At 40.2% G+C, this 27,605-nt stretch overlaps 1 protein-coding gene across 2 annotated transcripts in view; it reads right to left on the bottom strand.

The window, feature by feature from the left end:
* Positions 1-26,130, bottom strand: part of abr (ABR activator of RhoGEF and GTPase) — a 124,830-nt gene extending 98,700 nt beyond the window's left edge. The window contains exon 1 of one of the 2 annotated variants that reach the window (XM_038708302.1): positions 25,102-26,130. In XM_038708302.1, coding sequence (XP_038564230.1) covers positions 25,102-25,888 — 787 coding nt within the window. In that variant the 5' untranslated portion in view covers positions 25,889-26,130. Of the gene's footprint in view, positions 1-4,660; positions 4,901-25,101 lie in introns of those variants that run through there. The other variant, XM_038708303.1, reaches the window with a different exon arrangement.
* Positions 26,131-27,605: the final 1,475 nt, after the last annotated feature.

Below are 27,605 nucleotides of genomic sequence, written 5' to 3'. Positions count from 1 at the left end.
CAACAGCACTGCAGTTTAGGCAGAAGTTGAAAGCTCAAAGGCTTCCTGTGTAAGGCCCCTGTAGGTGATTCAATGATTTCACCAATTGCAAACTAGGGTAAAAATGTGCTAAAATGCATATGGTTTTTAAAGACAAATGCAGATTCGGTATGTTTTCAACGGAGCAGCCTGTAAATAAATATGCAAGTATAAAAAGTAGGGCTGAACGATTAATTGCATTTGCGATATTATTGCGATGTGATAAAACGAGATTCTCTCATTGTTTCTCTTCTCGCCAAGGCTGTGATTACACTCTGTACGCTGTACCTTAACTTGGTGTTGTACAATGGACTTAAGATTGACAGAAGCTGACACTACAGAAACTGAGTGTCACACAGGGAAGAAAGTACAACCCGCCACCTGCGGGTAACTTGGTGGTGGTGGGTGAAATCGTCTTTTTTCACAAGAAAGAACAGTGTAAGTTTAATGTTAATGTTATGTTAAAGAGCTTAAAAATTGATGGCCTTTTATTGTGGCCAGGCACACTGTGCAATACCCATGCTGTCTGATCAGCATCTTGATATGCCACACCTGTAAGGTGGATGGATTATCTCAGCAAAGGAGAAGTGCTCACTAACACAGATTTTGACAGATTTGTGAACAATATTTGAGAGAAATAGGCCTTTTGTGTACATAGAGATCTTTGAGTTCAGCTCATGACAATTTTGTTCAGTGTATAAAACAAAGAAAAGCCATGTATAATTCCATTATTCCATGGAGAATACTATCTAATATACATGGTTATCTTAGCCAGTAAAGGGTTGTTTTAGATGGAATTTTTATTAATTATGACACTGCCCCTGTTTATTCACTACCATCTAGACAGACCACTTGCCCTGAAAAAGTTGTGTGTCAAAGAGTCTCAGGTCAGTGGTTACAGACAAAACTGCTGGGGCAAAGGCCTAATCACACATGGGAGCATGAGAACAGTCTTTTACCTATCTGATATTCCAACACGTCAACAGAATATATCGATCAAAATTTGGTGCAAACTATGAACAACTGAACACTTTTTGAAGAGAGATGGACAAACAAATGTACAAAGCTGCTGCTGAAGACAATTTCCCATGTACACAAACCACTGAAGCAACAAAGAAAAGAACAACCAATGTGATACACAATCCAGAGCTAACAGATGGACTGGACACAGAAAATTGAGACAACGGCACCACCAAAATGCTTCTGGAATCAGATCATGTGCAAAAAACCCTTTCACCCTGCAGCAGAATGAAATAACACTCATAAACATTGTGTGTATGTGTGAGAGACACACTCAGAAAATTTTGATCAAGACAAGAAGAAAGACAAAAAAGAGGGAGAAAAGCAAAAGATGAGAGGGGAACTAAGAGGGTTTTGTTGAACTATTTGTAATTGACACACATACACTTACACAAAGACTAATAGCCGCCTGGGAGTCTACCACTTATGCTGCTGACTGGACAAATGGGGCAGAGGATGACTGATGGGGGGATGAGGTCTGGGCCAGTGATTTTGTTTGGGGGGTGTGTTTGTGTGCTTACACTGATGTGAATGCATTCAGCGCCACACCTTTACTTAAGCATTTGTAGATTTTCTTTCTTTCTTTCTTTCTTTCTTTCTTTCTTCAGTTTGTAGGCCCGTGCCGTACCAGAGGAAACGTTGCCTTGGTCCACGGTGGCCTAACAGTGGAGCTCAACAGAAAGACTTCAGCCTCTTGGGGCAACTAGGTGGCTGTGGCTTTCAGCATCCATTCTCACTACTACTCAGTGAGTTAAGGATGTGGTCACCGCTTAACATTGAGCCATTAACACAGTTCCAGTGGCTGAAGAGAAAGGATGCATACATTACACTTCACTACACTATAGGAAGAGTGGGACTGGGTCGTCAAACACCATTAACAACCAGGTATGAGTCATCTTCCACAGTTAGGTCTGCTGTATGTGCGGATGTGTTCTAGCTCGTGAACTGGTGAATGGGCTGTTTCAGGGTCAGTGTAGTGGTACTGAGGAGGAACTTAACAGTAGCCTCCAAAAAAGCGGTAGTGTATTTTTATTCCCCTGAGTGGAGGAAGGGGGTCAACTCAGCAGCCCTTGATGTACCAATTTACTAACACAATACACACACACACACACACACACACACACACGTATAGGATAAAGGATGGTGGGGAAGCAAAAGGATGATGAAATGACAGGTGAATAAAAGGAGTATGCCCTTTTCCCTCAGAAGAGCTCATAGCAAAGCCTGGATGGAGCCTGTTGTAATGTTAATATTCCATCTCCTATTGTACACATCCGGCCTCTCATAGAATTTCAAATGTGTTAAAGCACATTAGGTGTTAAGTTATGATGTATTCTGTTTCTGTTCACAGCAACGCCAGAACCAAAATAGCAACATTAAAAAAGTACACAGACCAAGTATACAGTCCCTGGTGATAAAAATTCATTATCATACAGTTACACTGACCTGATCCATATTTTAGTAAGTGGACTAATGCATGCAGTCCTATGATAATCCAGTGCCATCATGCATTCACAGGTACAGGCAAATAATGGTATCTGATAAAAAGTCCAACATTATATAATGATGCAACACCATTAGACAAAGAAAATAAACTATGACACTTTAAAAGGAATACTTTGACATCTCATGAAACACGCCAATTCATTTTCTTGCCAAGAGATAGATGGGTAAGATCGATATGGGTCTCATGACTGTATGCTAAATATAAAGCTAGAGCAAGCAGGCGAGTAGCTTAACTTAGCACAAAGACTGGAATGGAAGACTCAACGACCGCTACGACCTGCAAGATGAGGGTCACGTGACTAACGGCAGTAGACAAAATACCACTATGGCTAGTAAGCTAATACGCTAGCAAGTTTCCTGCATGCTGATGACTGTTGGATATGTAAAATATTATCTAACAGCCCACATGTATGGTGAGTTTGACTGTTGTTTTATGACGATTTATTTGAAAATAAATGGCAAATTCAGTTCGTCTAATAATTATGATGGCATTTAGTTCTTTAGCCCTTTCATGATTTGATCAATTTTCTCTATACATTGTGAACAGGTTTTCAATATAAGATTAACTAGCCTTTAGCTTGTTTCCCTCATGATCATCATTTTTACATATTATTCAATCTGTGACCCTTGCCTTGCAGGAAATAGCTAGCCTGGAAGTCAATTCACCGGGCCAAGAAATGGTCACATGTCATTTTCACACTTTCGTTTACATAGAGATTAAACAAACAAGCGTTTAACCTTTTCTAAACCTTTGGACAGAGGCTGGCTAGCTGTTTTTGTGCTAGGGTAGGGCTAATAGCTGACTCTAGCTTCATATTAAGTGCACAGACACGAGAGTGGTTTCAATCTTCTAACTCTCAGAAAGAAAGTAAATAAGTCTACTTTCCAACAAGTCTAACAATTTTAAAAAACTCTTTCTAAAAGCGAAACAGCCAACCATGTCACGCAAAATATGTGAAGCTCAATGGTCACACCACAGCCACACATATGTTTATCTCGTAATCATTCATTTTCACACCTCATTTGATAAGTGCTAAGAAACAATACAGACATAATGTGCAAAGTCATAAACTTATGTTGATTATGTGTAATTAACCAAATACACAGGCCGATGACTGCACAGTGACAATAACATCATCACTACATTGCTGCCTTCAGTGTCTGGGACAGTTCCTAGACCTTTCTGAAGTGATAGCTGCCCACCAAATACACTTCTGACAACATGCTTGTACTTTGAGTTTCTTACTTTCTATTTCACTAAAATCCCAAACACCACCACTCCGTCTCCCTCTTCTTCTCCTATTTACTCCCTCCCAGCAGATTAAGGCATGGTAACAATGGTGACACAGCAGAGCAAATCCCACAAGGCTGTCATGTGCCCAAAACTACCAACACACACACACAGCACACACTAACAGGGAATCACAGCTGCGCCTGATGGGATGTGTATAATTACTGCAGAATGGTATACACTCACTACTCTAAATTAAAGCCTGAAAAACAATTGTTCAAACTCTGATCTCTGTAAATCATCCTAATTTAAATATAACCTTTTATAGAAAAGTTTCTTCCATTATATACAGTTAAAATAAATCAAGGTTTGGCTAATTAAGGAGAGAAAGCAGTGGGAATTGTCTCAAACTCGTTGTTTCTCATCATAACCGAAAGCGCTGTTAATGCCTGATCTGAAAACAGCGACAAAGTGACCCAGCGTACAGTATGACATGTCAGACTTTGTCTCCAGCGTAGCATGAAGACCACAATAAAGAGCGGATTAAAAATTCAACATCAGACAGCTTGTGTCCTCGATAGGATGGAACATAAAGTTCTACCTCCAGGTTGTAAGCCTGACTCGCACTCGGGGGAACCGAGGCAAAGGAAGGAGTTGACCATCTTGTTATGGACTGCCACAGTGATGCACGCTAATTGGAAGTCCAGAGGAAATGCAAAGTGTTCTCTGTGTGCATGTAGCTCTGGTTGTTAACACGAACAGGCAGCCCATGAGATGGAGAAGGAGTGGGTGTTGGGTAAAATGGCAAGAGGTAAAGACGAGCGCATAGATAAATGGGAAGCGATGTGTGGAGAGGAGTACGGAGATGGATGGAGGGATACGTACTGCTATAGAGGGTGTCAATCCAGGAGAGCCGGGGCAGGCCACGAGCACTGAGAGGCTCCATCCTTCTTTTCTCTCCTTATCTCAGTCACTCTGCTTCTCTCTTATTTCTTCTGTCCCTTTCTCTTGCTGCTTTTCCCGTTGTCTCTTTTATTTTCCTTATCCTTGAATAACAGCCTTCATATCGCAGGAAGAAGCAAAAAGAATCATTTGGAAAAAATGTCAAAAGACACCCCCGGGGTCCAACAGGCAGACTAGCGAGCAAGCGAGCGAGCCGAAGGAGTGAATGAGTGAGTGGTGTTTGTGTGTCTGTGTGTGTGTGACAGAGAGAGAGAGAGAGAGAGAAAACAACAGGCTGGATACGACCACCGCCGACCGTTGCTAGGGGAAGGGAGAAGCACTCCCTCTCTCTCTTTGGCTTGCTCGCTCACTCCCATCTGCCCCTCCCCTCTCTCTCTCTTTGATTCAGTGCGAATGGCTCATCAGCCTCTCTTTCTCCCTCACTCCTGACATGTCTCTCTCTCTCTCTCTCGCTCTCTCTCTCTCTGTGCCTTCAAGCAGAGGCTGTGTACCAATGAGGCTTGTGTCAAATGTGAGTTAACTGGCAGATTCCTTATCTCTTTAAGTTATGCCACCGAATGATTGCCAAATCCAGCCTCTCTCTTTTTCTTTTTCTTCTCTCTTCCTCTTTTCTCTTTTCAAGAGATAACTGACCAAAAGGCAGCATAAAAACAAGGCTATAAATGCAAATAACAAACAACTTACAGGCAACGGGAACAATCACACGTTAGAAAAGACCATCCCAGTTAAGATCCATATACAGGTGAGTTTTCAAATCCATCCAAATTAATCAAAAGCTATAAATTAGAAGCTAAAGCATTGATCAGGAGCACCATTTTTATTGATTCTGTATAACTAAATTGAATTCACAAATTTTTAATTTTCAAGTTGTTTTGTGTATTGTTCCTGATGGAAGGGGCAGCATACTTAAATGTTTTTTTGTTCCAGTACTGTCTTAACTCCGAAAACTGACATCTACAAAGCATACTGATAATGCAGTCGCAGGCCATAGTTATTTTGATTTCTAAAACAAAACATACTCTATATGCACACAGGCAAGGAGGAACTAGACTTGGAAGAGATTTGGTTGCCTTCTCCTGATGATGGTTTAATGTATTTGAGTGTGTGTGTTTTTTTACAGGCTTCTGTAGAATATAGCCAGCTCAGGATCACTGCCACTAGACCGCCAACACAACAATGAGCTGCTGTGTGTGAAACGGAGTCATTCAGTTAGAAAGTAGCTGGTTCAGATGTCATGTTTTAAGCCAATCCCGTCTTGTGGCCACTTGTTCTGCCCAACTTATCTACACACAGACACACACGCTGGACAAACATGAAAGAGAAACACAAACGTGTGTGCGCGCATGTGTGTATGTGGACAGAGCTGAACACTGACATATCAGCTGACACAAATGGAAAACATACTAGACAATTATGTAGCCGTTTTATCTTTTCTAGAAGTTTTTGATTATGCTTGGTACAAAAAACTGACATGAGCACATTTTTTATACATACAGAAAGACAGAAATGAACCATCACCAAGTGAGGTAATAAACAAATGATATAATTAAGAATGTCATGCTTCTGCTTTATTGATTTTCTAATCATCTCTCCGTCAGGTTTTAATGGGCACATTAGCTCGTTTAGCACATTAGCTCTCCTGTTGCGTCCTGTTCTCAGAGACAGAGCTGACAGCATCAGCATGCAGTGCCCTTTCTTTTCATCAAGCCCAACTATCTCTGTGGGTATGAACGCATGTGCTACAGAGGAGGGAAATTAAAGAAGAGCATCATGCCAGCGGCAACAAAGCCTGATATGAAACCCTCGCCTCAAACCCCTGTCAAGGCCACTCCCCCCCTTCATCCTCCTCTAACCAGCATGGGGGAGGAAAGACGGGAAGGTTGAGAGGCAGAAAAACTTCAATTAGGACACAAAGGCTGACAGGAGGACCCCCCCACCCACCTCCAGCAGGCAGAGCACAGGGCCCCGAGCACCGCTCTTTGTCTGGCTACAGAGCTCTTATGTGCCAGCTGGAAGAAACACACAAACACACACATTAAACGACATGGCATCATATCTGTGCGTTTGTGTGTCAAGGCATTTAATGTAAGCCTGCATGTGTTAATGTACGTCAGTGTTATTAATGAATATAAAAGTGGCATTATGAAGGAGGAAAACCACATTGGCATGACAAAAACATGCACAAACTCAGGGTTTTGAGGGCACATGCGCGCGCACACACACACACACACACACACACACACACACACAGGTGAATGTAAAGGGAATGCCGAGCAGGCGGAGAAAAACACAAGGTTGATTAGTGGTACTTCATCAAAAATAGATGTATCTACTGTACAGCCTTACACATCCTTTGTCTTAAATCTGGGACAGTAGGGTTTCTCACTCACTCACTCACTCTCACTCACTCTCCCTCACACACACACACACACACACACACACACACCTCTACCAATGTGTGCATTTCTGTGAGCGCATGTACCTGTCTTCATGGTTTTTGGGCTGCCACCTCCCTCTCTCAAATGCCTCATCATTCAAGCGGCAGAGCCAAACAAAGAAAAAACACACACACACACACACACACACACACACACACGCCATACAGTATGTACAAACACACCAAGCTGCATGTTAGTCTTCCTGGAGCGTCACAAACCTACATTTATCAAATATTAATAGGCAGTCAAGCTGTGTAGTAAAATGGGCAATTACTAACTGTCTCTACAACCCTTTGACACACACACACACAAAAACAACAAGCACAGCCATCCAGTTTGCACAGTGGGTTCAGGTAAGAGCAGCTGAAGTATCTGTCTAGTTGCAGATATTGGGGGGAGCAGTCTGTCTCTTTTTAACACAACAACAAAGCTCAATGTATCAGAAATGCTTCATTCTCCTTAAAGGTCAACATTCAGCAACAGTCCTCTACTCTGTGTGTGTGTGTGTGTGTGTGTGTGTGTGTGTGTGTGTGTGTGTGTGTGTGTGTGTGTGTGTGTGTGTGTGTGTGTGTGTGTTGATATAAAGGCCGAGCAGGTGGATTGCATGGATAGATAAGATCTAGACTTCAGGCTCTTTTAATTGTTTGTCTCCATATCGAAATTCCCAGGAAAGACTGTGGGTTACCTTCAGGTGGAGTCTAAAATCAGCTCGTACAGTCTCCTCTTGTGGATATTGGCAAAGAATAGTGAGAGTGGGTGTAATTAATGTGGGTGTAACACAACAGAACTCAAAAAGACAATACATCATTACTCAGTAAAGCAAGAAATATGGGCTACAACACAAAAAAAGCCTAAAATCAATACTTGCTTTTGATCATGTATGTAATCCCACTGTGATCAACCCACTGTACTGTACGACGCTCAAAGGCATATTTAGGCTTCACAAAGTCAAATTTGAACTAAAGGTCTTCTGCACCACTGACTCCCGCAGAAAATCTGACTATTCACTCAACTGTTTCTACTGAAAAACTGCTTCGTAAGTCTTTGAAGGCGTAACTAAGCCTTATTCTATGCATTTAAAAAAAGCTTCTACTTGAGTGGATAAAAACATTATGGACTTAGTGTATACAGAAAGAAAAAATCTACACACAATATATGAATTGAACATGAACAAAAATGGTTTACAGGGACACAGTGTATTTTACCACCGTTATAATCAAATGGGCTATCTGTTCGCTGTACAAATGTAAAAGCTTCCATGTCCCGGCTGTAGGTTGATCCATTGCTGTGTAATGAGGCAGCGTTGCCACCCACCAGCCAATCAAACTTCGACCCACCATTCTGTCACCCCTCCATCCTCTCTGTTCTACCCAGATACCCCTGCCCCACCCAATTCCACCAACCCCACCCACATCTACCCCTTTTACTCTTCTCCAACATTTCGACCCCAGGCCTGGGGCATGAATGAGCGAGGGGGCGGGGGTGGTCTGTTGATAGCACTAATTTTCCAGCCACCACCCCACTTCACAGAGCACATCCACAGAGGGGTATGTGTATGTATGCCTGGTGCCACTATGCACACCCCCCTCACCCCAACCAACACACTTCAAAATGTAGTAAGTAGCCCACTGTGTTTCCATATGAGCGGCTTTGACAAAGCTTAACGAAGCGCTGGAGCAAAACCGAACGCACAGAAACACAAATAATTCAGGCTTAATAAAATTTGTCCTGGCAAAGAGAGATTAAATTAAAAATTAAATAAATCACTAGAAAGACAAAACATTTTCACTGTTGTAAATTTCACAAAATAGTATGAAATTATATTTTTCTTTCAAAATAATTTGCTGTTTTGTGAAGGTAGAAATAACAGTGAAATGTCAAAAATGTTTTATACTGAAAACATGGCTGTACACAACTTGGTCTGTAGTTGGGTATACAAGACCGTCGCTAACCATACCATCTTTATTCATAATATTAACACAGAGACAAACAGCAACAAAAATGATTTTAATCAAGCTCTACTTCCTGTCCAACACTGGATCTTGACTGTGGTATTTATTATTGTCACTTGCACACAGCTGCATGTGAGGAACTCTCTAAAGTGTGAACACACACCTTGGAGAAGAATGACGATATTCTCTAGCTATATGTTTTTCAGACATCTTTGTTTTGGGGGTTGGGGGAGATGGCAGCGGGGATGTGCAATGGCTATGCATTATTAAAAAGCCCAGTGCACTAGTGATGAATGTCTGCTTGTTAAATAGAAATGCCTCAAATCATCTAGGGCATTTTTTTATTGTTTGTTATTGTCTGCTAGTTTCTGTTTTTTATTATTAAGTGAAAATGTTGTGATAAGCCCCAGGGGTTTTGTTATTATCTTCACTGCACATTTAAGTAATTTGTTTGTCCTCTGTGTTGATCATAATCACTGTATTTTTTTCATTTTGTTTTATCGTTAATACAATAAGAGTCATTCATCCAACAATTACCTTTACCAATAATTATTATCTCTAGATTCTCCCATTCCTTCTTCTTCTACTCCTATGTGTGTGAGTGTGTGTGTTATTAGAAGAAGATTATTCTTTACTTTACTTTTTCTTTATCACTTTGATTGTTAACACTTTTGCAGTTAAGCCATTCTATCTGATTAGGTCAAAGCTACAAAAAAAACAAACATGAGATCTTGTCTGTATGGGAATTTGTGTGTGTGTGTGTGTGTGTGTGTGTGTGTGTGTGTGTACTATGCAACACAGTATGTGCTCTGGCAGGCGAGATCCCCTCTCACCTCATTTGCCCTGGACCTTCCCCCCCGAACTCCTTCACCATTATGTGGAAAGACCCTGTCTAGCCGACCACCGTGACATATCTGTGTTTGTCTGCGGTTTCTATATTAAACCAGCCAATGATTTATGAAAAAACCAAGCTTCCTTAAATACAATCATGTGCCTGTTTGTGTCAAGGAGAAGAAAAGAAAAAGGGACAAAGACATCAAGGAAAGGGTGTGTGTGTGTGTGTGAGAGAATATATGAGAGAGAGAGAGAGAGAGAGAGAGAGAGAGAGAGAGAGAGAGAGAGAGAGAGAGAGAGAGAGAGAGAGAGAGAGAGAGAGAGAGAGAGAGAGAGAGAGAGAGAGAGTATTCATTCTATGCCAGCTGAATTCACTTTGATCTATTGAGGTCAATGTGGAAATCATCTGAATCATGCTGTGTTTGGTAAGACACCAGACACCATCCACACAATACAATACACACACACACACACACACACACACACACACGTTGAAAGGTGCACACATACTGTAAAAAGTCTCACGTGTTATTTACACGGTTTGCTCATTATTAGTGTTTGTTTCTTGTACAGACAATCTTCATTTTTCCTCTTTCACAGACACACTTGCACGGGGGGCTTGCCTGGCTTTTTGAAACCAACCCAGAGGAGAGATAAGACTGTCTATCTGGCTATGCACCTGCAAGTCTTTGTGAGTGTGTCAAGGAATATAAAGGCACCGCGTGTATATCCACTCAACAAATTGATTTCTGATCTGACTGACTGCATCAGGTGCCTGCCTATAAATTGCAACGCCACCATCTGGTCACAGAAACAATCACACACACACACACCCCATTAATAAAGTGGACAGGGAGTACAGCGAAGGTGCTGATGTATAAATAACTACTGCACTCTAGTGTTTAGTTTCCTGTCAACACAAGTTCAGGGGCTCGAGTAAAGAGATATTACAAGTAGGAATGTGAGATCAAAGAATCCTTTATTGAAGGAAAATTGTATTTTGCAAGACTGACCTATTTTCTAAATGTATTTATTTTATTTAAAACAAACTTTCTAGTAGAGAAACAAACAGAGAATGGATGGATCATGATGGCTGAGTTTGGTGTTTGCATTCCACATTAAAAAAGGTAAGTTTACAAACCTCTCACAGCTCTGAGATTACTTGACCGTAAGTACCATAACAATTAGTCTGTTGTATTGACAGCCCACTGAAGGTAGGAAACATAATCAACAATTTTAATTTTGAACACTTGAACAACAACAACAACTTCAATTCCCATTATTCTCAACTGCTACTTAAAAGTGGGATTATAATTTACAGTTTAACCTACAAAGAGACAAATTGAAATAAGAGTGGTTAAAATCAAACCACCAAACGAAGAGATATCTTGACTTTTAGTCTGTATATAAATAAACTACCTTGTACTTGAGTCAAAAAATGCTGAATCCTACATTTCCCATAATGCATCTCATTAACATCATTGTTTCGATTTCCTTCCCTGCCAGCTTTTCAACCTCAAACCCCCAGTTTATAACACAGGCTTCCTATTAAACATTTAGGTCTTTAGCCCTAGCTGAGATAACCCTGATGACATCACCATGACATCATCAGGGTTATTTAGAAAAAAATATACAACTGTCTTCACAGGCTCAGTGATACTCATAATCACAATTAAACTGGTGGAGTTCCTTTTCAACAGCACGGTGCAATACTTCACATAAATGTAATGAAAATGAATATGGGGTTCACCCGAATATACACACTTACATTATTGCTAGCACGTAAATCACTACAACACCTCTAACTGGACATCTGAAAAAACAAACACATGAACACTGAAACACTACAGACTGAAAACAAACGCACCACAGCAAAACTGTCATTGTTACAAATGTCCACATGAGGGTGTCCATCTCCCCACCATCTCTCAGTCCCATTAGAGCCCCTCCAGTTAAGGTGAGCTCTCACAAGTATTATGTCACACAAGTGTTTGAGCATTCATTTTCAGATTTTTAGTGGAAACAAAAAGCTCTAACTAATGATGAAATGTGGCACGTATAGTGAGTGAGCTCAACGCCGGAGCTGCAGAAGGATTGGTTGGCCAGCTGGCACATCCCCAAACTCAGGTTTACTCTATCAGAATACAGCACACACACTCACCGCAAAGCAGAGAGTGAAAGCTGCATTGTAAAGGCATAAGCAGCATTTCAGTCCATACATCCAGATCAGCCTGTTTTCAGCTTGTTACAAAATGTATGGATTTGCTGTGAGGGCAGCAGTTATTTCTCTGAACCAGAGAGGCCTGTTTAAAACCAGCTCTGCGTGAAGATACAAACAAGCAACTTTCATTAACATCATAAAGTGTCTTACAGGGAGTACGTATTAACGTCACTTTTTCACATGATACCACCCACCTTCCTACAACTGAGAAGCAGAACAAACCAACAGGATTCATTAAAACCCTCCATATACTGAGCAAAAACAAAATGCAAGTACAATGCATCCACTACAATAAGGGCAGTGTTTCAGCAGAATTATATATTGTAATATATATTATATTATCATATTTTGATATATAATATTTTGATTATATTTTTATATATTTTGTAAACAAATCTAATCCTGAGAGCTAACCACACTGTGTTGCATTTCTCTCTGTTCATTTGCCCAGACCTTGCCATTAGAACGAAATTATAATTTGCACCAACAAACAAGTGTCTGGTCCTCCACGGAGTCCCTCAACACTGTGCAATTTAAACACAATGAAAGGAAGACACTTTCCACAGGTGTGTTCTTCCTCATAATCATATGCCTATCCTGTTAACCCTACACCTGCAGGCTCAATGCAGCAAGTGTTTCCACATGGGATCCGACACGGTGACACCCAATACCCATAGTGGGAGCTCCTGTAACACTTCTTCCCTTCCTCTTACGCAGACATTCACTTAGTCAGATAACCAACAAGCAAGCTTTCCCATCCTGACTGTGTTAGCAAAAGAACAAGTGATTAAAATATTATTATGCTGTGGCGTCATTAGAGTACCTCGTAATATGAGGAAGCGAAATATGTGAGTGCAGCAAAGGATGTCCACAAGATAATTACCACTGGGACAGAGAACTGAGAATGCCTTCATGTTCTTAGTGTGTTTCAGTGTTTTAAAGCTGCAATACTCGCTTGAAAACCAGAGCTTCATTAATTCCCCGCTGTGCAACTAACAACAAAAATAGCTTTTTTGAGAAGGACACAAAAGGGAAGGAGTGACAAAAGCTGGCAAGAAATTGTGTCCTGTAGCACTGATAAACAATAACCTTCTGATCAGGGCAAAAAAGAAAGTTATGTCATGAGAACATGTCCTGCTGTGAAAGTTAAAAGCCTGAGTTAAGTCTCCATAATAGAGGTGATGGTCTGACAGTCCATGAAAACATTTTTCCTCTGGCCTAAACATGGCCGCCATCTGACACTGTCACCATGAGAACTTCACACACCAGCAGGGAGAACACAAGGCCGACATTCAGGGACAGAACAAGACTGCGATCGCAACTTGTTTGCTGGACATGTAGTACACTCTAATGATACGTAGTTTTAGATTTTGGCAGGTTTTGGTTTGGGTTTTCTGCTATACTTTACTACACCTTGCTGTTAAAAGTAGTTCAGAGCACATTTACAAATAAGCATCAGACTAATCTGTGGTTTGCTTTTTGTTACACTAAGCCTTCTAAGCATTAGGAACTTGTGGTTATCAAATGTCAACATCGGTCTACTTATACCCATTAAATCATATGAAACAGCTGAAGAAGAAGCAATTGTTGTTCAGATCTTGTTCTCTGTCCTAACCAGTCTGAGTCAGCAGAAACCACTGAAGTATCACACTGGTCAGCTATTGCATTCAGCTTCCTTCTGCAACAACAAGTGATCAACCTAAAGAGCTACATACTACCAATAGAAAATATGAGAGAAATTTAATTGTATATAAGGTAGGAAACTAGCTGTGCAGAAAATGTTTCTCAATAACACCTGAGAATCATTTCTATTTCCTCCTCCTCTAGAAAAAGTTATGACAAGTTAACTGTGGTACTGGTACAGATTATTCAGGTCATTACACAGCTCTCACTCTTGGTTAATGACCTGAAGTTAGATTTGAGACTCCTACTTTTAAAAACAGAAGCTTGATGCATTGAAGTGCAGTGTCTTCATTGGATTTGGTTTATCAAATCTGTCCTTTATCTTGCTGGGTCGTAGAACCACATATGAAGTTGTGCTCATTAAAAAACAATATAAAAACAAAGACAAAATTATTAAAAACATAATTATCAAGTACCCAAAATAGCTTTCAGCTGTACATTATGGAGCCCTAAAGTGTTTAATATTAAATGAAAAATTAAATAATTATAGTCATTTATGTGTGGCTTTTATGAATAAAGAACTGAAACCATCAACAGGATGCATGATTAAATGCATTTTGACCACCATCCAATCAAAATGGAAGTAGCTGCAAAATCATTTGGGAGTGGTGAACTATTATGTGTGGCCATGCACACCCACTGACAGTGTGTAAGAGAAGAATGCAGGGCTCTGTGGGCCCATATGCACTGCAAACACAAACATACACAAACACCCACCACAAGGGGGGTCTCCATGGCAGCCACAGGAGTCAGCCAATCAGAAGTGGCTTGGTGTTTTTCAAATGTTCATAGAGGAAGTTTTTCTAAATGTCAGCTATAAAAAAAAATTACATCGTCTGCATGCAAACGGCATCTACAAACCCCATTTCCAGAAAAGCTGGGATATTTTCCAAAATGCAATCAAAACAAAAATCTGTGATTTATTAATTAATATGAACCTTTATTTAACTAACAAAGGTACAAAGAAAAGGTTTTCAATAGTTTTACTGACCAGGGTAATTATATTTTGTAAGTATATTCAAAGTTAGAATTTCATGCCTGCAACACACTCAACAAAAGTTGGGACAGCGTTAAAATAAGATTGATGAATTGAAGAGTTTTATGGAGTTCTAAGGAAGCGTTGATTATCTGGCAGTATCTCAGTCATTGTCATGTTGTTTTAGTTATATACTAACTAACTATATATATATATATATAGTTAGATATCACTGCAGATCCTTCTCACCCTGGACACAACCTTTTTCCAACTTCTCCCCTCTGGTAGGTGTTACAGAGCACTGTACGTCAAAACCGACAGACACAGCAACAGTTTCTTCCCACAAGCCATCACTCCGACTCAGGAACAACTCAGGTGTCATGAACAATTCCTGTGCAATAACCCAGTAACTCTGCCACTATTCAGCCACTTTACTGGTTACCACTTATCATTTATTTATTCATCATTCTCCAATTCAAAGCTGTTTATATTGTATATACTGTATACCAAATCCACCTACCTCATGTAGATAACACCGCACATAATACTTTTTTATTCCAGCATTCTTTGCACTCATCACTCTGTGTACATGTATGCTTGTATGTGTATATGTGCACCTGTATATCACATCCACCTCCGGCATGTACATAATTATAACAGTAATAATGGTAATAATAATTTACTATTTAGTAGTCAGTTCAAAGGAAACATTCTCAAAGCAACACTGTAGAGAATTTAGGTCTTTCAAAATCAACAGTGCACAGGGCTGCTCCATATGGCCAAAGATGTTATCACTATAAAAAGTTTCATAACTTTCGATATCTATAATTATCACTATTTCATAAGTATCAAATCGTTATTTCTGTCGAGTTTAAAGGCTGTTTTTTGCGATGAAGTGAAAGCTGATGAAACCTGATGATTAATTGTTGATTAACACACACTACAAACAATGTATCACTTAACACTGAGGTAGAACATTCAAAACAATTATTATATATAAAAAATAAAAAAAGAATGCTAGCAATCTGACAGGTGGAGTGATATGCAGCCAGAGTTGAATTGTCTTGAACTTGTTTTTCACACAACGCACAGCACATCAGGCAGAGAGAGGGCCTTTCCGAAACTAGACCCTCGCCACTTCCACTCTGTCACAGAGTGTACTATGGTCGGAGTCAACCTCACAGCCAAATCAAGTTCCCTTAGTTAAGGTGTAGGGTATAAATACAGTGGCACAACTTTCAGATGAACTTTCCTCTCCCTAGTGGAAATAGTGCAGCGCTAACGTCAGGTCATTCATTGCTATCATTCGTGTGTGTCAAACAAACAACAGTAGTATTAAGATTCAGGATTGATGTTGAGGAAAAAGTGTGGGTTTTGCAATAACGAAACTGAAACATTTCTTTTATTTTTATTGAATACGTAGCAACTTATTTTGGTCAGACTTAGAATATTTATTTGAGATGGTGATTTTTTTATGATAAGATTGATATTGATTGTAAAAGACTAGGCTATATATTCTGAGCCTCTTTATCTTAAATGGAAAATAATACATTCACAAATGAAAATGATCTAAAAACAAACCACAAATACAACATTTCAAAATAGAAATCAAGTATTATATTGAATCACTATATGGTCTACAGAATAGTATAGCAACTCAACTGTTGGCCTCTCTCCCTCGCTCTGTTCCACTCTCTACCCCCTAAAAGCTCACAGAAACTGCCTGAGCTCTCCGGAACAAAAAACGGCTACTTCAGAGTTTATCATCGACTCATAATGCAAAAGCCGTCATGGTCTCCTTTATATCCTAAATATTTATAATTGGCTATAGCCTTTTTTGTTGCATTTTTATATTCTACAGTTGAAGTAAATTTATATTTGTTATGCTCAAGACTGTTCTCAATAACCAAGCATAGGCTGCCATGGTTGAACTTGTGTCTCGAAAAGAGAGGGAGTAATCACTTTCATCTAGGACACAAGAGTGGTTTGTTCAGTTAGCAGTGCTGTAGTAGAGCTGTATGAATCAGTTAACTGACAGGAAAACCACCACTCTCAGCCACCCCTTTAACTTGCAGCTGCTCCTCTCAACTCGATTTGAACCAAGAGAATTTCACATTAAGAATGAGTTTGTTTCCTGTCCGTCTAAAATCCTAGCCCCAAGCCATAATCTTGGGAAAGGAAACACAGTGAGATAGCAGCTTGGGTTTATTTGTCTAGTCTTTGTTTATAAGACATCTCCTCTTAATGTGAAAACCTCTCCAGCATAGTTATGTCCCTAATCAAACCCCTGGGAGGTGCCACACCTTTGTTGATTCTAGGAACGGACACACAGATGGCAGTGTGCCAATGTCTCTTAAACAGTAAGCTGTTGGAAAATCAGTAACATTCATCACTATCTTTGTGGAAACAATATCTTTTTTAAACTAATATTTAAATGAAACCAAATGCTCACAATATGTTACTTTGTAATCGGTCACATTATGTAATGAATCCATATGATATATATTAGCCATCATGCATCTGGTCTGGCACCTGGACCGCATTCATTACTCATCATCATCACCACCACCACCACAGTTCAGCAGTTGGCTGCTGACGTCAGCACACTACAGGAGGACACTGCATCACAGGATTCTATGTGAGGTGACCGAAACAACTCTGAGTATTATTTGAACCTGGAATTGCACTGAGGGAAATCCTGCTATGATGAAAAAGCCCCTTAGACGTTACCACACTTCTGTTAAAATCACCGGGTCCAGTGGAGGTTATGACTGCAGATTGAAAAAAGGTATATATGTAACATGTAACAAACTCTGAAAAACTGACCTTGATTTTTGTTTGTGTACATTGACCTACGTACATACTGTGCTAGATGTACATGTAGATGAGAGATTTCTTATTTGCACAGCAAGTTCTGCCTTTGCATTTCACACCTCAGATATAAAACCAAGGTCAAGGCGCACACACAAATACTCTGTGTATATACTTTTGCTTCCACCGTTTAAACAAACGATGCTGCAAAACCCACACCTCCTCTTCTATCAGAGACATCCTGTCTGCCTGCCTGCACAGCCACGACGACATGTTCATCACCAAGGTAACACAGGGACAAGTCAGACCATAAATAGTATTCTAGTTTTAAGGATTTAAAGCCATGGATTCTTTGACTGCCTTCACTGCAAGGAGATTTTAGAAAGAATGTGAAAAAATGCCCCATTGTTCCCATCACTGCTCCATAGAAGGTCATAGGGGCAGACATATAATATTCAAACACCATTTTTAAGTTACTTGAACATAAAATTGATTATACTTCCCTTAAGTAGAACATGCAGTAAAATCACTATTTGGCTTAAGTATCAGTGTAAAATCAAAGCATTCCGAAGGGGCAATAAATCAAAAGTAAATCTGAAACAGAACGTGCAGTCTGTGAAATGTTAAAACGTAGTGAAAATAGCCCATTACAAACTCTCAGTGCCTTGGGTAGCAAAGCAGTTGCCTTTCAATGGAGTCAACAATGAATTGCCAAATAAATAATTCAAATTAAATAATCAGTTATAGTCATATTATGCTTTTTGACTTTTTCCCTCTCTGTTATTGTGTGATATATCTTTTTGTGCATGTAATAGGTATGCAAAGTGAAAACAGAAAGAAAACACTGCTGTGAACTGCTTGGAAACAGTTCAATTGTAGTCCAGCCTTTTCTTCCGTGACCCATCTCCATCACTATGCAACATGCGTCATAACGCCGAAAGACATTTGACTCCCACTACAGCACGTTATGGCTGCGACACGGTTTTGATGCGTTCATTGCTCGGCATCAAAATTCGCTGGAAGCGTCTCAGACGCGCTTCAGCCGCAGAGCGTGTATCCCGTCCCACGTTACTGACTTGTTCTTAATTTGTCCTTTTTGTGCTTCTACTACCTTCTTCAGGCTGCATTTGCCACAAGGAGCATTTCAGAACTTCCTCCTCTGAAACTCTTGCTCCAGTCAAGGTTGCTAAGCTGGTTCGAGAACATGTACAGCTGAACCTCAGCAGTGTTTACCAGCTTGTGAGGACCCCCCCTGCTCTGCTTCTGAACGGCTAGTAGTCCTTAACTAGGTATTGCACATGTGCAACTCTCCACAAAGATCTTGTAGAAGTGAGATGCTTCAACAGAGTTCAACACACAGGGTGAAAAGAGGTGCTGAAGCAATGTGCAGTACGACAAAAAATATGGTGTGTTTTCAAAATTAAACCATGTAAACCTGATCTTGTACAACTGTAAATATGACCTTTTCCAGCCTTATACTTTTAGAAGTCTTTATACAGTGATATGGCCACATAGTTTTGCCCGTTTTTAATGAATGTATAGGTTTAAGAGCATGTGTGTTTCTGAATAATCAATCAATTAATCATTTAGTTTATAAAATGTCAGAAAATAGTGACAAATGTATATTCCAGAGCCTGAGTGATCAAATTGTTTTTTCTGTCTGATCGAGAGTCCTTACCCCGGCAGTTCTCAAACTTTTTCTGTCATGCCCCCCACCAGAAGCCAAAAACAGTTAATGCCTCCCCCACCACACAAAAACGGACTGAATTCTTAACAATCAATAACAACATTGGTGGAGTAGGATATAAAACAGTTGATTTAAACAAAAATGATTCAGGCCAGCATGAATCATCAATCCTACATCAGTTATGTTCATTCAACTTTTTTCCCCTTTCCACGCCCGCTTTGCAGTGGCTCTCTGCCCCCTCAGGGCCCCCAGTTACAGAACCACTGCCTTAACCCAAAGATATTTAATATACAATTATATAAAAGAGAAAAAATAAAAACAAATATTAACATTTCAACTAATAAATTAATTAATTTTATAATAGATTAGTATCCTCTGACAAATATTTAAAAACGTTTAAAGCCCTTTGTTTCCCTTTATGTTTATGCCCTACCAGCAAACAAGAAGCTGGCATACAGGAGCAGCCATACGTCGGAGCCTGAGCTCGACAGCAGTGTTGCCTCAAATAAATCAGATGAGCCAGTGTTTGGAGGACATCTATTCTGATTTGTGGGGATTTTTTGCCTAAATTCTTTTTTAAAAAATGGGTATACACTGAAGCCCACCAGCCTGAACACTTTTATTCACAGGTTTATGAGAAAAGCAGAAGCAAATCACATAGTCTGAGTTGCCATTCACACTGGTGTTAAAATGGAAACAAAATGACAGGCTCATAGTTCCCTCCTGTGCATGCAATTCAGGACGGGCCTGGACAAGCCCCGCTTATCAGAGGGAAGAAAGAGCCAACCCAGGGGAAGCATATTCAACAATCACTCTCTAGCAGAGTGACAAAAACAGGTTTGTTCTCATTATCAAAACCAACCATGCAACAGCTTCATTAAATAATCAGCATGTTCTTTTTTTTTTACAATACACAAAGGCATGAAAAGTGAACCTATTCACAGAATGACAAGGCATGAACAGCCAGGCCTGCCTGGTGATACTGTTATTCATTACACCAGTAGTTCATTGCAGTTCAAACCCTTTCCAATTCTGGGGGGAAATGATTTGGAAATACTTCCTATGAGTGGATTTGATCTCTAGCTCACCTTGTAAACAACAACAATCTGTGCTTCCACACATTGGGTCTAATAGGCCTACACTGCAGTGCTAACATTAAACATGTTTCCTAATTGTATGTTTTGACAGGACCTTCTCTTCAAAAGACTTTAATTCCAAAATGATACGTCCAAAGTCCAGAACCGAAATACTTGTTACCACAGAATATCTCTTATTAGCATTAGGATTTAGGTGATGACTCATCTTCATATGTGTGAATATTTTTATTCCCACATATTCCCACTTTTTTTTATTAACTTAAAACTTAAAATTATAGCCGTATCCCAATTAGACACCTGGTATGGAATTTAGAAGTTCTTTGGACGTATAAAACATCTTAAAGCCAACTGTGTTGCCCGCTTGAGCTAGTTCTAAGTAGCTTAGATCACACATACAAATATAAGATTTGGTCAATATGGACATGCTACTCATAATTAGATCAGTTAGATTCTCCACAATTCAATCGTTCAGTTATTTTTACGGAAACAGTTCACATTTACCAGTATATAAGAGATGAAAAAAGTCATATTTTTCAAACAAATAATATTCATACTGGTTGTAGTCTATTTCCCATTTTTGCTAAGCAAGAGTTTTGTGGGAATGAATTAAAAGTCCTGTGACCTGTCCCAAATAAAGGCAGGGTGAGTTCAGGGACTGAAGCAAATACACGCCCGGCTATTAATTGAAGTTTTACAGTACGCAGAATTTCATGTTAAATACTTTACAACCTTCAGAACTGCTACACATTTAAATGTAGGTGAACTGCAGTTTGTGCACAAAGAGAGTTCTTTCCTCGCCTGGCTGTTTTATGAACAACCAGACGCTTGACAGAGATGTGTGCTATAGGTAAGAGGAACAGGAAACAGCCCTCTCAGCTGGGTCATCCGGTTGGCAGATTAACTTCTAAACAAACAGCTCTTAATGAATTGACCCAATGAACTTAAAATAACCCGTCACATTTACATTGCCAGCTGAAACTTTTACCAGTTAAACAGTGAGTCATCTCGCTTTACTGTGAGCAGAAATAAGAACATGATTCTTGAAGCAGATCAAGGTTGCTGTGGGCTAAAAATAGACAAGGCATTACACTTAACTCCCTCATTCTACATTTATCTTGCTTGCACGGGGTTAAAAAAAACCTGATATTTTTTCCATAAAAAATCTTTAAATAGTTAGGATAGCTGAAACTGGAGCCTGTCCACCTCTGTAAGAGCTGTCTGCTGCATGTTGCTATGACTCGACTGAATTAATGCAAAACAAACACCAGTGATAACTCTTTTCAATTTTCAGACTTGCTCTGTGAGATTTTTTTAAATCATCAAAATCATCAGAAGACAATGAAGCTTGGGTGACCAGTCTTGAAAGGAGTGTGGATTACTCCAGGTTTAGACCAACACTGTGCTGTGAATCAGAGGTGAATCAGGAACCGCATAGAAAGGCCAGACCGATGGCCTCAGACACACATGACCTGATGGATGACCTCTTGCACAAAAGCATCAGTATGAGCAAGACCAGCATGAGAGGACTGCATCCCAGGTAAAAACACAACTACCGTTTACTTCAATTAAAAAAACTTGCTCTCACAGCCAAGTGGGAGAGGCCCCCTGAAAATATTGTCCATTGTTTTTAGCCACAATCAAGTCTTTCCACTGTTTAGCCCAGCATTCGGAGCACAGCATCAATATCCTGTTGGGCAACAAAGATGGAATAGATTAAGAGACTTCCAGTAAGTGCTGACTGACCACAGGTTAATGGGAAAATACATCCCCAACCCACTACAATGGGAGAGAAACAGTGTTCATGGTTAGAAAACAATGCAGGTGTTTTCTTTGTCTTGATTCTTTCAATTTGAATGTGCAATATGAGACCAGCACTTGAGACATCAGGCAAGCTCACATTGAGTCATGTCCAACAACGTTCTGATACAGCCTTTCCCCACAAACTCGCGTCTCCTTGAAAAGTACAACATTTCAACAAAGCTGTGTCTTAACATGACAGCCCTCAAATAGGACACCTTTAACTAAAAAGAAAAGAAAGAAAAGGCTTGTGTCTGTATTCATTGCACTGGTGCCTATATTCTATTTAGATAAAGCACAGGACCTGAAGCTCTGATCCTGCTACTACTTCTAGATTTGGGGATTTTCACTTCACATACTAAAGTCATTTCCTAAAATCCTTTAATATAATTCAGACCACTTAATATCTAGCAAATCATTTAAGTTATCATAAAATGCCATCAACAGACCACAAAGACTGAAACAGCACTTAGCACTAAGCCACCAATTATCCTCATATATTAATGGCAGAACAGATTGGGGCACAAGGATATGTCACAAAATCTTTTTGTCCGCTCAAAAGCCTTCCTTATTCAGTTCTCATGTCCAATTTAGTCATTGTCTCTTGACTCGTGACAGACCATCTCAATGTTGCCACACTTTCTTGAGGAAGTCTCAAAGTAATGCGACAGCATTTGTGTGAATCCTGCTTCCTGGATTAGCCTTTATATTATTCCTTTGACTCATAGATCCCTTCTTCTCCGAGGCTGTAAAGTACAAAGTTCTTGTGCGCACCAGGGTACCACCCTTGTCTTAAAGCTATGACATGGTATCCCAGATCACACCTTAAGAAAATAGTTGGACATTTTAAAATATATGCCTTTTTGCTATCTTGCTGAGAGTTAGATGAGAGGAGTTATACCAAGCGACAGCGTGCTAAGCTTAGCACAAAGCCTGGAAACAGGTAAGAAACAGCTAGAAAGGCTCCGTCCTAAGATAACAAAATCCACCTGACAGCACCTTTATCTCACTAATCAACATGTAATAATTTGTTTGTTTAATTTGTGCAAAAACTGCAGTGTAAAACAACACATGCAGTGTTATTGCGGGTAATGTGCTGGAATATTTCTTGGCCAACTTCCTGAAGTCTCACCGGTGTTACCATTGTGCAGGAAGGAAATAGTACCCTATGAAAACCACACATTTAACAAACAAATTAGTGAGCTTTAGACTTGCGGGTAGACAAATTCTGTTACCGTTATTCAGAGCCAGGCTAGCTGTTTCCCCCTTCTTTCAGTCATTGTGTTAAGCTAAGCTAACTGACTGACTGATGGCACTAGCTTCATATTTACTGTACAGACATGAGAGCAGTATCAATCATCTCATCTAACATTCGATAAGAAAGTGAATAAGCACATTTCCCAAACTGTTCCTTCAAGCCACCTTTCAGCCTAAAGCTTGTCGGTGACCTTTACAAATAAAGTTGCATTCATTCAGTAAAACACTGAATTAACATCACTTACATTTAACCTGTATCAGATTATCAGATTTGTGAAATTCTAAATGTAATTTGTTGGCTCTCATGTTGCTCTTCAATGATGCAGGAAATCTTACACAGAAAACAAACACACTGAATGCTACTCTGAAAACGCAGCAGTAAGAACATTTTTTTACATTATTGAATCATCTCCAGAATATCTCTTATTAATCAATATGGTGAATGGTCTACACTATGATTTATCCATTTGCTTGTGCACGCCATATTCTTCCATGATACTTTCACAGTCATACTGTGTGTGTAGTACTGAAACTACAGCTGAGGACACGAAAAATGACATCAAGCAGCACCTGCTTGACATCTTATCAAGAAGCTAAGAGACTTTGAAAGTGATTATAGTGAATACAAATGTAATCCCCACCACAACAGGAAATTAGCTCGTGTTTTTGTGGTTTGCAAACAAAATGGGTTAAAAAGGTCAAAATACTGGATTTGTCTGTGACTATATGTCAACACTGCTTCAGTTGGCCCCACCCCAAGTCAAACTGCAGCTCCTTTGGGGCTGATCTGACAGAACTACACATTTTTGGGCCTTAGCTACTAATGAAAATCCGTTCCCAAAGGTCAGACTCCTAGACAGTCTACTTAATGTAGACTACACAAGGAACATAGTACAGGAGAAGAGGTTACACAGGAAACAACTTCTTTATCTGTTCTTCAGTTGATTATTTTTCCTGTTTTGCCCCTACCTGAATGTTGGAGCAGACTTTGTGCGGTAATAGCTCCTTTAAGTCAGGTCTGATATCTGCAACACCACTTAAAAGCATTTAGTTGACATTAATATCTGGTCCACAGCCAAACATAGCAGACTCTCTTTTGTTTCATAGTCAGGACAGGAGGAAACAAGAGCGAGAAATAAACAAACCACATAACACTGTAGATCAATTGTAAGCCACTGTGTTAAAGCATTGACCAGCTGTGTGCACACTGAGGCCATCAAAGTCAAATGCAGAGCTTGCATAATTGATAGGACACATTATCAATAAAACATGCTAAATGTTTACTGCTGTCTGTAGAGCTGGTTTAGCTCCCCTGTGTCTTTCCCTTTGTTACAGTCAAGATGTCAACAGTTTCCTAATGTCATTCCCCTTGCCACACTTAAAAAAAATGTTAGCTCTACTTTACACAGAGCCTCACCAAGGGCCTTTCTGACTTTTCCACTGTCTAAAATCTAGACCTCAGGCTCCGGTCATTGATTGTACAGTCCTGTTGGGTTCTGCCAAGTCATCCTATTTTATTTGTTGAAGCAGCAACCAATATTGTGACTTTATATTCACATTTCTCATTGTATTACCAGCGATACCGGAAGGGTTGGCGTTGACATTATTACCTGCAGAAGAGGAGTCGTCGTGGTCGGAGCTCAGGTACCCATCACTTCTCCTGTCAGGGGTGCTGCACCCAGAGCCGCGGGAGGGTCTGCGCCGAATCTGAGGGAAGGACGGGGACAGTCTGCCGTCGTCGCCGGAGTCAAAGTCCCTGCTGTGGCGGAAAGGCCGCCGAGTGTCCCTGCCGACGGTCTTTGGTGTCAACAGGTTATTCCTGACGAAATTTTCATTCAGCTCCGCGTCCTCGTATTCTTTGTCGCTCGCCACCTCGTTATCATTCGGCTGAGAGACGCAAGGTGGGGCCGTGTCCCCTCTCAGAAACATGGGTTTCTTCGGGGGGACAGGGATGGGGACGGGCTTACCGGTCCTGCCGCTGAACCTGCTCCGTTCCCGGCCGAAGGAGCTCGTGATACTTGCAATGTTACCTGCCGCGTGGGGCTTCACGCCTCCGGTGTCACACACCCTGGTCCTCTGTCCGTCGCTCTCATCATCCCGCCGCTGCGGTCTGCTCATATTCCCCGTCTTAGAAAGGGCAAATGTGTCGGTGTTAAAGTTTTCATCTTTGCCTCCAAACCTTTCCGGGTCGTTTCTCTTCTGTCGCGCCATAGTGGTCTGCAGGTAGATCACCTTGAATTTCTCCTCCGCCAGAGCCTTCTGGAGCCTCTTCAGGTTGCTCTTGGATATCTCCAGCTCCGACTCGATGTCCTCTACAGAGTTCAAGTCCATCTGAGGTACCTCTCCGTCGGGAAATTCATTCCTCCAGTGTTTTGCAAATTCCTCCTGTTCCCACATATCGATATTCAATGCGGGCTGTCCGCCAACTGCAGCCTCGTAATGTCAGAGAGAAATGTTAACGCCAAGTGTCCTCTGTCGATATAACGTTACACACCGTCCTCTCCTCCTCTAGTTGAAGAGCAAAGTTTGTCGATATTATCTCGACCACTTTCTGACCATCTTCAGCCTCCCGCACATTCAAACAGTAAGCGTACGTGTGCACTGTGAGTGTGCGTGAGATACGGATAACAAGTTTGACTACGCTGAAAAGTTTCGAGACTTCCTGTATTGAGGCGTGCTGCCTTCAAGTGCTGCTCGGACAAGTGTGGTGGTGTTTATGACAGTCAAATCAAATTGACATTAAGTATAATTCAAAGAAGAGTAATATTATGATTGTTAGGAGTAGTAGAGAGGACAGGAAACTGAAATTCCCTGACTTCTCTCTGTCTGGTACTGTCCTTAGAGTCTGTGATGAGGCTAAATATTTGGGACATTATCTAACTGACGACCTGCCTGATGATAGGGACATTTAGAGACAGTGTCGTATGATGTATGCACAGGCTAGTATGTTGATTCGCAAATTTAGAATGTGCTCAGTATCTGTTAAGACTATCCTTTTTAGAGCATATTGTACCCCTATGTATACTGCCCATTTGTGGAGGTGATACAGAAAGAGAAGTATGCAGAAGCTCAATGTAGCATATAATGATGGTTTGAGGCTGCTGCTTAAGATGCCACGATGGAGCATTGCAAGCCAAATGTTCGTCAGTGCTCTGCGCAATCTCATGTACAGATGTATGTGTAGATTATCAGACTCTGCAAACAGTATCATTTCAGCACTGACCAACCAAGCACTAAGTTCAGTTAGGTTATTTTCCAGAATGTGGAATCATTGGCGTTTTAGCCTATATGTAAATAGGCCTAGGTAATATTGTGGACTATGTGTTTTTAATATTGTGGATTGTATGTTTTTTTCCTTTGTCTTATTGTATTACTTTTGGACGGGGTGTGTGTCCTTAATAATAAAAGCTTGAAATCAGTACAGCACACCTCAAAACCAGATGGTAAAACATTTAGGAAACACACCTTAATAAATAATTGTGAACGCAGAAACAATCATTTAGCTCAAATTCTTAAATTCTACAGAACAGATAATAGTGTGTGATAGTAATATTACAAGTGTTTTATCACCAATTATTCATATTACTTATACTCCAGATAAAATATCAAATATGACTTAAGTACCACAAAATATATAGTCACGCTCAATGTACAAAGAATTCTGATTGCACAGGAATGCAACAGGTACTAGTGAAGTGGAGGTTTTACCCTTGGGGTTAAATGTCCATACCATATGGTAAAAGTAAAAGGTGGGTTACTGTAACAAATAGAAGAGAAAGGCTCTACCAGCCTGTAGCCTAGTCATGAAATTGAATTCATCACAAGCCTGACATGATACAACAGGAAATGTATGGACTTTGTGTTTAATACATTCAGCTTGTGGAAGGCAAAAGTATGTCTAAACTGAAGTCAAACTTCTCAGATTTTCCTGATGTGACTGTATCATTAAAATAAAAGTGGTACGATGTCCATCCAGAGATAATGACATGACTTCTTAATTAATGTATGTAGGGTTTCCCCTGAGAAACTGATGAAGTGATAGCACCCAATTTTAAATGTCAATTTAAAATAACATGGAATAGGTCCTACATAGCACTGTGTCACTATGACCTTC

Source organism: Micropterus salmoides, unplaced genomic scaffold (genome assembly GCF_014851395.1).
Source record: "Micropterus salmoides isolate LMB-PRFRI ecotype aquatic unplaced genomic scaffold, ASM1485139v1 Ms_hic_scaffold_9, whole genome shotgun sequence".
Taxonomy (NCBI): domain Eukaryota; kingdom Metazoa; phylum Chordata; class Actinopteri; order Centrarchiformes; family Centrarchidae; genus Micropterus; species Micropterus salmoides.
The sequence above is the reverse complement of the archived record's forward strand: the minus strand, read 5'-3'. Positions and strand labels throughout refer to the sequence as shown.